The 12,582-nt window shown below is 46.7% G+C and overlaps 1 protein-coding gene across 3 annotated transcripts in view; it reads left to right on the top strand.

The window, feature by feature from the left end:
* Positions 1–5,535, top strand: part of PRMT2 (protein arginine methyltransferase 2) — a 39,565-nt gene extending 34,030 nt beyond the window's left edge. Inside the window, exons 7-11 of one of the 3 annotated variants that reach the window (XM_060100283.1) lie at positions 408–583; positions 1,836–1,965; positions 2,749–2,885; positions 4,240–4,411; positions 4,954–5,070. In XM_060100283.1, the coding sequence (XP_059956266.1) occupies positions 408–583; positions 1,836–1,965; positions 2,749–2,885; positions 4,240–4,411; positions 4,954–4,986 (648 nt within the window). In that variant the 3' untranslated portion in view covers positions 4,987–5,070. Of the gene's footprint in view, positions 1–407; positions 584–1,835; positions 1,966–2,748; positions 2,886–4,239; positions 4,412–4,953 lie in introns of those variants that run through there. The other 2 variants (XM_060100282.1, XM_060100284.1) reach the window with 2 other exon arrangements.
* The last annotated feature ends 7,047 nt before the right edge of the window (positions 5,536–12,582 follow it).

Here is a 12,582-nt window from a genome sequence, read left to right as displayed (position 1 = left end):
TCCACGTTTTTAAGAAGTGACTTCAGCCAACTTAAAGGGTGGTGAGAATCCTGAGGATACCCCAGACCAGGTTGATACTGTTGGAGAGTTAAGACCCTGAAACACTTGAGGGCTTTAGGAACATGGGGACAGATGACTGCTGAGAGAGTGGGGTGGGCGAGAGGCTGATTTCCCTGACCGTTAGCCATGCCCAGTTCCGAGCTCCATGCAGCTGATGGGGCTTAAACCCAGGCTGTGACTGGACTCGGTGACCACTGCTGTGTGGGCGCAAGAGAAGCCCTCCCCTGGGCCGGGCAGCTCAGCCAGTTCTGTGCCTCTGGAGGTGACAGACGTGAAGACCCCAGAGTCTGAGCAGCGAGGGGGCTGCACAGACACGGTGCCTCCTGTGCGTCTCTCCCTCCCTGCAGTTTGAGTTCATGATCGAGTCCATCCTCTATGCCCGGGACGCGTGGCTGAAGGAGGACGGGGTCATCTGGCCGACCACAGCCGCGCTGCACCTGGTGCCCTGCAGCGCCGACAGGGACTACCGCAGCAAGGTGCTCTTCTGGGACAACGCCTACGAGTTCGACCTCAGTGCCCTCAAGTGAGTGTCACCGGGCGCTCCCGGGCTGCGGGAGCATGGGGGGCGGGCTGCAGGTCTGAGAGCTGCCACCGCGCTGAGCTCAGTTTGCTCACGTGACTAAGAAGTTTGCACGTTGCCTTACAGGTCTTTAAACCAACAACAGATGTGATGGGAAACTGAAGTGTCCCATTTATAAGACCCCAAATATAATGGGAAAAATAAGGTCATGTTTATAAATGCGTGGGCCGTTAAAAGAAATGAATGTTCCCACTAAGAGCCCTAACTTTTTAACAAGAGTCAGAAAATGTGTTAGTGAAGGCATCGCTGGCATTTGGCAAAGAAAGCAGTGCTCCACAGAAGTTCATTTCTTGGTGTGTAACATACGTCAGGCTTGTGGTAGAGCTTCAGGTTTTAACATAAAACCGTCTTCTCTCAAGGCCTTCCTGGTTGTCACATCGCCTCCTCTGAGAAGGATAGTCACACGTGTCGGCTGCGTCCCCTCTGAGGTGCGGTGGGACGTGGGCAGGAGAGACCCAGCAGCAGCCCTGGAATTAGGGAAGGGCCCCTTTGTCAGAGGCAGAAAGAAGCTTCTGTTCAATGAGCCTGGACACCTGCTAGGTGTCCAGCTGGGGAGTTGGCAGCAAGATAGGGGCCTCTGGGCCTTTTTGTTTTTTGTTAAAAAACTCAAAAAAAGAAAAAGTATCAACATAAAGGTATGGAATCTTCCCTAGTCAATGTACTCTCAACCCAAATCCCAAAGGGGATGGAGAGGAAGGGTCTCCAACAGAGTCGTTCCGTGGTTCATGTAGGACTAATGTGTGGGAAGGGCTGGGAAAGTTTGAAAAGAGCAGGGGGTGTGGAGGGTGTGGTTTCTCATGCTGCCTGAATTAACGCCCAGTAATGAAAGCGACAAGGAAAGACGGAGGAAGCTCTGAACAGGGTCTGTGGTGTCCGGAAAAGGCGCACAGTGAACTGGAGGGTGGGGGGATTACGTGCTGAGGCCGCACGTTATCCAGGACACTGGTTGGCCCCTTGGAGGAGACGTCTGTTCTCCTCTCACACCATTCGTTAACATTTAATTTCCCGTGGATTCCGTGTTCTCTGGGTGTGTGCTGAGACCCCGCGAGTAGGACACTGAGGGGCCCCGGAGGGCTGGCCGCCTCCGCCCTGCCTCTCGCCCGGTGAGTTAGAATTCCTGCTAACGCAGAGGAGGCGTGATAGCCTGAGATGTGGGTAAATGATATTGAGCAAAATTACTTTGACTTTTCCCCAGATCTTTAGCAATTAAGGAGTTTTTTTCGAAGCCCAAGTATAACCACATTTTGAAACCAGAAGACTGTCTCTCTGAGCCATGCACCATATTACAGCTGGACATGAGAACCGTGCAGGTCGCCGACCTCGAGGTGAGAAGAGGCGACCCTTCCTTCCTATTCAAATAAACAAGTTAAACTTGTTGCTATTGATTTTCCCACAGTCTATTTTTTTTTTCCTATTGATTTTGTTTTTTTAGGTTATTTTCTTTATAGTTAACCTCTTTAACGTCTTCAGTTACTTTTAGATTTATGTGTAATATTCTCAGCATCTTCAGATTCAAATAAATTATATGTTTCATCATGGAATTTGAATTAAATTTTTTTTCTAAGTTTTTTTAGCTCCCATTGATGATAAAATTCTTTTACTTACCCTCTGTGGCCACGAGGTGGCGTGTGTGGGTTCCGGACGACCCCATTATAAGGGCTGCTCCGAGGTGGAGGAACCCCCTTCTGGAACTTAGATGGGCAAAACCACGTGCAAACTGAACTTTTGAGGCTTTAGTTAGTTTGGGAATTGTAGAGACTCAGTCTGGAGCTTTATATTTGTACAAAATATTGAGAAGAGGAAGTATTCCACTTGAATTTGGGGACAGAAAATTAGGCAAATGAGACCCACATTGCTCAAAACCTTTTCTGATTATCTGCAGCCTTTGAGTTCAGGATGCAGGTTTTAACATTTACTTTCCCTAGGAGGAAATATGGTTTTTGATGTGTTCAGCTAAACTAGCAAGTTACAGATTTGTGGCATAACTACCGAAACCGACGGTGTGGCTGCCTGGGGCCGTGCTGTGGGATCTGGGACGGAGCCCCACGGAGGCGGGAGCTGCCCCCCGGTCCCCAGCACCCTTTTCTGACTCATTTGCTTGAACACAGATGATGAAAGGTGAGCTGCACTTTGACATCAAGAAGGCAGGCACCCTACACGGATTCACAGCCTGGTTCAGTGTCCGGTTCCAGAACCTGGAGGAGGACGAGCCACAGCTGGTGCTGAGCACGGGCCCGCTGCACCCGTGAGTGTGCCCCTCCTTCTGCTGGGGTGGCACAGAAAGCCTGGCAGAGCCACGAGTTTCAAGATCTAGTAATATGGGGAGTGGGCCCAAATCTCCCCAGACGCGGTTGAGCCCTGGCCCAGGGCATGTGGGCGGGAGGGCTGGCGGTGAGTCCAGGTGGACCCCCCAGCATCGGGCTTCCTCGGGGCCGGGTCCCCGACACCCTGGATGGTCAGGCTCCACCTTCTCTGTGTGTTTCCAAACGCTACTGCACCTTTTCACCATCTGACTCAGAAAGAGCCCACAGGGTTCCAGGGGCTTTTACTCCGACTTCTGGGGAAGGCAGATGTTTCCCGAGACGCATCTTCTGAGCAGTAAGGTTTCGGGGCTGCGCGCTTGCTCCTGCGCGTGGGGAAGCGCACCTTGTCCGTCGTGCTGCCGGGCACAGTGGCCCCTGGGGGGGCGCCACCTTCATTCGGGGGCTTCGCGGCCCCTTTCAGCGGCGGCCCCAGTGCTCCTCTGCACCGTGTGGTCGGCAGAAGTGAGCAAGGCCCAGGGAGGGGCGCAGACGCCCGAGTCAGACGCCTCACGGTCTTGGGGCCCAGGGGTCCTCAGCGTCCTTTGTGGAAGTCGAGCAGGAGAGTGAGCTGCCTGGCCAGAGCCTCCTTCCAGGGCCCAGAGGAGAGGGGCCTCAGGGGCCCCTGCGAACCGTGTGTGCCCAGCGTTTCCCACCTGAGCGTCTGCGTGGGGTCATCCAAACACAGGTGGCATGGGGACGGGATGGGGGGCAGGGCGTGGGCCAGGGAGGGAGACACCCCCCACGGAGGCTGAGGGGGCGGCCCAGCGTCAGGGAGGATGTGACACGAGGGGGAGACGCGGCAGAACCTCACTGCGGGGTGTGACCTGGGTCCTTTCAGGCGCTTGTGCGTGAGAGTCACAGGACTTACAGAATCCGGGGCGTCACTGCTCCCCCAAATGCTGCACTTGTTTCCTCACACTCAACTGAACCTTCACAGGAATTACGACTTTTTTTGGACACGATTTCAGCAACATGTATCTCGCTTTAACTGCAGAAACTAGAACCGTGGGCGTCAGCAGTTCAGAGAAGGTGGCTTTGGGTGGGCACTGCTGTGCCAGCTCGTGGAGGCTGGGTTGACCCCACGAGGGGCTGGGGACAGGCGGCCCCTGGGGACCTGTGTCTGGCCACGTGCCCCTGCGGCCCGGCCTCCTTGGCACCAGGGAGTCTGTGCAGCGTCCGGGAGGCCCCCCGGGTTGTGGGTCCACGCGGGTCCCATGAAGCCATCTGATCACAGGGTGGGGGCATGGCAGTCCCGACGGGCTCCCCAAGGGGTGACACCATGCCCCTGTCTTGCAGCACCACCCACTGGAAGCAGGTGCTGTTCATGATGGACGAGCCCGTGTCTGTCCTCGCGGGAGACGTGGTCACAGGCTCAGTGGTGTTGCAGAGAAACCCCGTGTGGAGACGGCACATGTCTGTCACTCTGAGCTGGTCCGTCACTTCTAGGCAAGACCCCGGGTCGCAGAAAGTAAGATATTTAGCTGTGGAGTCACGGGCTGTGGTGCCAGTCCAGGCAGCTGGTGGGTCTGTGGCGGTCGCGGTGGCAGATGCCTATTCCCACCCGGCGGACCCTGTGGCCAGAGCTCGGGCCGAGGGCCGGGCCATGGTGCAGCCTCGCTCACCCCGCATGCCTTGCCATGGGCAATGTGGACGTGCGGTGGAGTGGTGTTCTGGCCGTGGCAGCAGTTTGAGGGCTGAAGTGAGCATGTGGCCAGGCGGGGCCTTAGGGCTCACGGCTCACAGAGCCCAAGGAAAATCCTCCTCTTCAGACTCATGGTTAATGCAGGAGAGGGAAGAAAATAATCAAATGGTTTCCCTTTATTTTGTAGTACTTGTTTTGTGCTTTGCTTTATGCTGATTTTACGTTAGAAAAGTTTAAATTGTTGTTGAAAGTCTGCACCTGAATACCAGACTCTTGTCCAGTATTAAATTATTATTAGGAAATACTGTGTGTTAATCAAACTGAAATGATTTATCATCTGATTGGTTTGTTTTCTTTGTCTTTCTCAGGTTGGAGAGAAAGTCTTTCCCATCTGGAGATGACAGGTGCAGCTCTGTGCGGGATGCAGCGTCGTGGAGGGACAGACGCAACTCAGTGGAGTCGGCCCTGGATGGGAACGCGTGTCCTGTGGAAGCCGCGGACTTGTACCAGGATGGGGTGGTAACACCCTCACCCGAGGGCGCGGGGCTGCAGGCCCTCCCCAGACGCGCCCGTGCTCCTCGGGGTCCACGCTCGCCATTGTCACTGCCCTGCCTGTCCTTAGAACTGGGCTGTTTCCAGGTGTCCACCTGTGGGTAGTTGATGGCCCAGTGTCCCTCAGCCAGGTCTAGTTCTAAGCTCGTAGGACACTCTCGTCAACCCTGTGCTCCTGTGAAGGTGGCTGTTCGTGCATCATGTGTGCGTGTCCTTCCCGCCCTCGGCTCACCCGCTCAGCTCGCGGGATGTGGGGTCACACAGAGCCTCGTGGGAGCCTGAGGTGCGATGCATGCGATGGGGCTCTGCATGGGGTAGTCCACTTGTAGAGACGTCTTCCAGATAAATTATGTGTCGGCACATAGTATACGCTCAATAAATATTTTTTAATAAATGAATGTTGGTGTATATCCTGTTTCTATGCACATACATTATTTTGCAAAAGCATGGATCATACTGTGTGCATTGCTCTGTAATCTTTCTCATCTAATATTATGAAGAAACTTTCATGCCAGTAGGTACATGTCTGCATTTTTTGGTGTGTGTGGTTTTGATTTTTAGTTAACTTTTTATTGAAATAGGAAGCATATACACCAAACTGCATAAGTCATGAGTATACAGATGGATGAAGTTTCACAAAGTGGGCACACGTGTAACCAGTGCTCAGGCCCAGACCCTTCAACACGCTGGAGGCCCCAAGTGCCCCTGCACTCAGAACCACCCCCAAGGCTGATACCTGGCTTCTATGACCAGAGAAGACTTTAGCCTGGTTTCAAACATTGTGTGAGTGGGCTTGTACACTGTGAATTTGCTGTAGACTGAATGTTCGTGACCTCTCAAAATTCATGTGTTGAAAACGAATCCCTAATATGGTGGTGTTAGGAGACAGGGCCTCTGGGAGGTGATGAGGTCATGAGGGTGGAGCCCCAAGGATGGGATTAGTGTCCTTAGCTAAGAGGCCCCAGAGAGCTCCCTGGTCCCCTTCCTCCGTGTGAGGACACAGCAGGAAGACTGAACCAGGAAGGGGGCCTCACCAGACACTGAATCTGCTGGTGTTTGACCTTGGACTTCTCAGCCTCCAGAACTCTGAGATAGATGTTTCTGTTGTTTATAAGACACCCAGCCTATGATAGTCTGTTACAGCAGCTCAAACAAAGGCCTCAGCATATGAATTTTGGAGGGACACAGACCATAGCATTCTGCCCCCGGGTCCCCCAAATTCATGTCCTCACCTGCAAATACATTCATTTCCATCCCAACAACCCTAAAGTCTTGACTCAATCCAGCACCAGCTCCGAAGTCCAAAGTCTCATCTAAATCTCATCGAAACCAGATGTATGTGAGACTCGAGGTAGGATTCATCCAGAGGTGACCCATGGAACCACATGAGTTTGTGCTTCTGAAACATAGTGACAGGTCAGGCACAGGACAGACAATCCCACTCTGAAAGGGGAACTTGGAAGGAATAAAAGGGTGGTGGGTCCCAGGCATGTCCAAAACCTAGCAAGGCAAGTTCCATCAGTCTTTGGGTCTGGACAATAATCCTCTTTGGTTTGATACTCTTCCCTCCAAGCCCACTGGGTGGCAGTGACCCTTCCACTTGGGCCACCCAAGCAGCTCTCTGTGAGGGCCCCACTCCTGAGGCCCTGGGCTGGGTCATCCTGGTGCCCTGAAACTGAAGAGGCAACCCCCAGCCCCTGCCCTATGAGGAGGAAGCAGCCTCACCTCCTGGGCCTGTGGGGGCAGTGGCAGCCGCTGGGGGTCAGTCTTCCCTTTCCTTGAAGGATAATCGTGTTCGCAGTTGAACAGCTCTGTGCTGTCGAATCCAATGCTCGGTGCCTTTTTTTGCTCCTCCTGCTTTAATATTTGTTCTTTGTCTTTGATTTCAGCAGTTTTATTACATTGTCACGGAGCTTCTTGAATCTGTGGGTTGATATTGTTCATCAGCCTTAGAAAATTCTGGGTCATTCTCGCTGTACATGTTGTTTCTGCCCTACTTTCTCTCTTCTGTGTATTAGGTTCCTTTACACATTTGTTGGAAGCTACTCACCGTGCCCCACGTGACTCACAGTCATCCTGGTGACTTTCTACCGACCTGCTGTCCAGCTCACTCACCCATCCTGTCTTTCACCGTGTTGGATCTTGAGCTCCTGGGCCCTTCCCTGGTGTCGGCCATGGGGGGAGTGTGGGTCATCCTCCAGCATCCGGGAGAGCCAAGCAGATGGTCAAGACGGGCCGTCACCCTAGGGGGACATCCAGACCTGAGCGAGCAGGGCAGGACTCCTCTTGGGGCCGTGAGTAGGAGGCACCCTTGGATATTCTCTCATATTTTTTCAGAGAATAAAAAATGAGAGAACATTCTCCACTTGTTTTATTGAACCAATATAAATGTACCAAAAGTATACAACGACATTGTGGAAACAATAATTATAGGTGAATACCAGCAAGTTAAAATCAGTGATATGTAAAAATAAAATATCATCAACAGGTATATTTGAATTCCAGGACTAAAAGACTGAATAAACATTTAAATATAAACTACTCAAATGCAGTGGGGAAGTAAATTGCCCACATGAGTAGGAAAGGGGTAAAAATCATATAATTTTTAAAAATGTAAAAATGATAAAATTCAAAACACATTCATAATGAAAAATTATTAGCAAAGTAGGAATAGAAGAGAGATTTTTTAATCTGATAAAATTCAGAGGAATCCTGCAGCAGACATAGTTTTCACAGGGTTAATTAAACTTTAACTATATTTTTCTATTACCTTTTGAGTAGAGCCCAGAGGCAGAATTTAAAAAAAAACAACTTTTCAATACTGTGTCTTTTCTTTCAAAACACTTTTATGGCAATGTATCCTTCTATTGAGAGGAAGGCTGGGTGGTGACCATGCCATCACTATTAATTCCCTTTTATTAGAGAGCATTCTCATCTTGGCAGGGGAGGAGTTGAGGCAGGAAATTCTACTGGCATTTTTCAGCATCTCCAAAGGACGCATGGCTGGGTCGCAAGAGGACAGAAATCCAGTGATGCTCTCTAGCGACATGTTACTTTCAGATTTTAAGGACAAGTAGGTGGTAAGGCAGCCGTTGGTCCAACAAAAGAAGACAAAGCAGCTTATGAGCAGAATGGTGTTGGTGGCTTTGGTTTCAGGAGATGGCCTGGGAGAAAGATGGTTGCCATAAAGATTCTGAATTGTCTTGTGGTGATTGTAGAGGAGCATCACCATGCAGCCACTGGTCCAGACCGTGAGGTTGATGTAGAGGAAAACCCAGATGAGCATGGCACTCTGAAATACTGCTGACTCCCTGTAATCCCCTCGCTTTGTTTTACAGTAGCCAGAGAATAGCCAGGTTGAGCAGCTGAGGCGTTGGTGACGGCCTCATTGTTTGTGATGATCCAGATGTAGATGAGCATGTTGATGACCCAGAAAAAGATGAATGAAGGCAAAATGCATGTGGAGGTTTGGGGTTAGAGCCATGCCCACTTAGAGTTTCCGGGGCTAATTTTGATGGCCTGAAAAAGTGTTCAAGATAGAAATTGTGCAGAGAGAAATGCCTTGAGTCACCCTAGAAATGTACAACAATGATTTACAGCCAATATCACCCATTATAGGCCAAATTCCAAAAGATGACATTGCGTCTTGAATGCCCCTGAACATAATGGTCATGATATTAGCTAGGGTTAGGTGCATGAGAATCATATCTGTGGGCTTCTTCTGGTGTGGATGAATTTTTTAAATGCACGTGTATAATATTAATACGAACAGGTTTCCCAGATTCCCAATGCCAACTTGAGAGATGAAGAAAATTTCCAAAATGGTATCAGTTGAATATCTAATTCTTAGAAATTTTGTACAACAGTCTAAAGAGGACCACACCTCTGTTATACGAATAAAAATTGGCAATAGTTGAGCCCCAATGGGAAGAAAATGTCAATGTAATAATTCTGTCTCATAGGAAGAGATTTCTCAGCTACTCAGAATTCCAACCATGAGTCGTGTTTCAGGAGTCTGAAAGCAAGGAATTGATAAGATCTCTACGGTAAAGAATCCAGGGCTCAGAGGAGGTGAGCTTCCTGTTTTATCCCTATTCATTTAGGCTTTCTCTTGGGAAATTCTAGGCCTTTCCCAAAGGTCAAATTTGCAATTGGCAGTTGACAATTTTTCTCCTAAACATTAGAGTTAATTTCAACTATACTCTTGTATTTTTAAGTAGTCTGGTTAAAATATCCCTGAGAGCCATTACCTATTGATTTTTTAGGACAATTTTTTTTGTTTTTTTAATTTATTTCAGTATCTGATTTATTAGATTCATGGAATATTAAGGGTAGAATTGATGGTTGCTATTGTGATAAAGTTACTTGATGAGCTTATTTATGTAGATTGTTTTGAATTTGTGTATCTAAAATCTTTCTCATCAACAATATTCTTCTCATTCAATAAAATAGTGAGTTCTCTCTTATTGGCACTTATCTTTCATTTGGTTGTGCAGCATCACCCAAGTGTTTCTATTCCAATCGCATGTTTTTCAGAGCAAAGCTATTTAAAGAGCTTTTCTAACATACAAGGACCAAGCCTACTTCTTTAGCTATAATACTTCCTTTAACACCCTTTCCCATTTTCTTCACTATAATTTTTACCATCTAGGAATATAATCTTATATTAATGCAAGATCTAGTATGTAAGACATTCGATATCACAGAGCTCATTTTCCTCACTTGGTTATATAAACTTTGCATTGTTATCTTTATTTTGCAGGTAATGCAACTGAATTTCAAGAAACAAACACCTGTGTCTACATAAACTGTGTGTGTGGTTGCTGGTATTATTACTTGAACCCAGACTCATCTAATTTCCAACCTTCACTGGTGAGCTGGGAGATAAATACATTGTCCTAATCAATATTCAATGTTCAATGTTCAATCAGTGTTCAATGTCTGTTCCGCAATATCTTTGTGATATTTGATTGCTGTTTTTTTTTTTTTTTTTTTTTTTTTTTTTTTGCGTACGCGGGCCTCTCACTGCTGTGGCCTCTCCCGTTGCGGAGCACAGGCTCCGGACACACAGGCTCCGCGGCCATGGCTCGCGGGCCCAGCCGCTCCGCGGCATGTGGGATCTTCCGGGATCGGGGCACGAACCCGTGTCCCCTGCATCGGCAGGCGGACTCTCAACCACTGCGCCACCAGGGAAGCCCTGATTGCTGTTTTTAATGAAAAACTCTGTTATCACGGCTTCAATTGCATGACATTTTCCTAGCTATTTTAAAAAATTTCCAAAGACTTTTGCTAGCATTGTATGTATATAGTTCCATTTCTGCCCTAACATTTAATTATGTAGGGCTCCAACCTCACTTTTACTTTACTGTGATGCATTCTTCCCTCCACCCTCCTATTAGTCTATGATCCAAACACTACTTGTAGTTGATCTATAACCCAGACCACTTTCTTGAATTCCAGAATAACAGACAGTGGCCACAAAGGTCTTGCCAATCTCTCCTGCGTATGTTCTTCCTCTCCTAATATTCTTTTCTTGATCAGTAAAATTGATTGAGTTGAAGAAAATTCTATTATTGGACAGTAACCAGGTCAACACATAGACGGTAGAGGTATCATGTGCACCTAAAACTCTGAGGGATCCATTCCACTCAGATTAAAGGAGATGTGGTCCCAAGAGGATGAGTAACATATTATTGTTTTTTTTCTATATCTTCTTACCACTTGTCCCAGATGCACATGCAGTCACAGGAAAGGTGCAGAAGGGCAGGGTAAATCAAGTCCTAGCATTCTGGCTGGAGTGTCAAAAAAGAGAGCTCTAGGGACCCAGAAAGTATTGAGGACATCCAGAAAGGGAGGATCTCAGAAAAGGAACGTTATAAGCTTGTTGCTGAACTCCTGGCTTGCCCTCGAGCTGTGCATGCATGAATGTGACCTTAGGAATGTACCACAGACTCTGAGAATAACTACAGGATAGACCTCTACCTAGGTGTCACAGTGGCCACTGGGTGACACACACATGTGACAAATCCAAAGAGTCAAGCCTTTGAAAACATAACTGACATTGAAAGCAGAACCCACTGAAGTCTGGCCAGAACTGTGGCCTGGACATAACTTGGTCAGTTGCTGGCTAAAACAAACATTTTCTCATATTCCATTGTACTTCAGCAAGATCCAGAGGTCATAACGTAATATTGAAAATGTCCTGGTTACGTGACATATTCACTTAGTATGTAATTACTCAGAAGAATCAGGAAAACTTCAATTCACATGGGAAAAAATACATAAGTCAACATTTAGTTAGCCCAGCTTTTGGAATTATCTAATAAAAAACTTGAAAGAAACCACCATAAATATTTTATAACGCAAAGTGACAAAGACTCTTGAAATGGATAGAACGACGGAAAGTCTCAGCAAAAGAAGTAGAAAATATAAAGAAGAGCCAAATTGAAAATTTGGAACTGAAAAAACACAATGGCCAAATTTTAGAAATAACTTCACAATATAAGCTCAGTAATAGGAAGGAGAGGAAAATTTACAGAGTACACTATAAATGAAAAAGGGTCTCAAACATTTAATCTAAACTTCTTCCATAAGAAACCAGAAAAAGAAAAGAAAAATGAATCTAAAGCAAGCAGAAGGAAAGAAATAATGACTGTAAGAGAAGAAGTAAATGAAAATAGGAAAACAATAGAGAAAAATCAATGAAACTAAAATCTGATTCCTTGAATAAATCAATAAGATTGATAAACCTCCAGCAAGGATGACAAAAATAAAGAACATGCAAATCATCTATGTCAGGACAAGATGGGGGATGTCGAGAAAGAAACTCCAGTTGTGAAAAAGCTAATAGGGAAATACTATAAACCTTTTTACATTCATAAATTTAAAACTTAGAAGAAACAGTCATGCTGAATTCCTCAAAAAACACAAATACCAAAACTCAACAAATGAGCTAGATGATCTGAATAGTCCATTAAAGACAGTGAATTTATAATTAAGTAGCTCCCAACAGAGAAATCTCTGGGCTCAGCTGGTTTCACAGAAAAAGTCTTCCAAACATATAAAAAGACTGAACATGAATTTTACAATCTCTTCCATTACGGAGAAGAAGGAATGCTTAAAACCATATTTTATGAGGCTAATATAACTCTGTTACCCAAAACAAACAAAGACGTTCCAAGAAAAGAAAACTCAGACCAATATCTTTTACCAATTTAGACACAAAACTCATGAACTAAATATTAGCACACTAAGTCCAACAATATAAAAAAGAATTATATACAGATTAAGTGGAATTTATGAAATGTAGCAAGGCTAGTAAGCATTTGAAAGTAAATTGGTATAATTTATCTTCACTGTAAACCATAAGTTCAAAGAGACAAAGAATAAAAGTCATAACAAACAAGTGAGGCAGAAAAACAATTTTATAAAATGTAATGCCTGTC

Source organism: Mesoplodon densirostris, chromosome 5 (genome assembly GCF_025265405.1).
Source record: "Mesoplodon densirostris isolate mMesDen1 chromosome 5, mMesDen1 primary haplotype, whole genome shotgun sequence".
NCBI lineage: Eukaryota > Metazoa > Chordata > Mammalia > Artiodactyla > Ziphiidae > Mesoplodon > Mesoplodon densirostris.
This window is presented reverse-complemented; position numbering and strand designations above follow the sequence as displayed.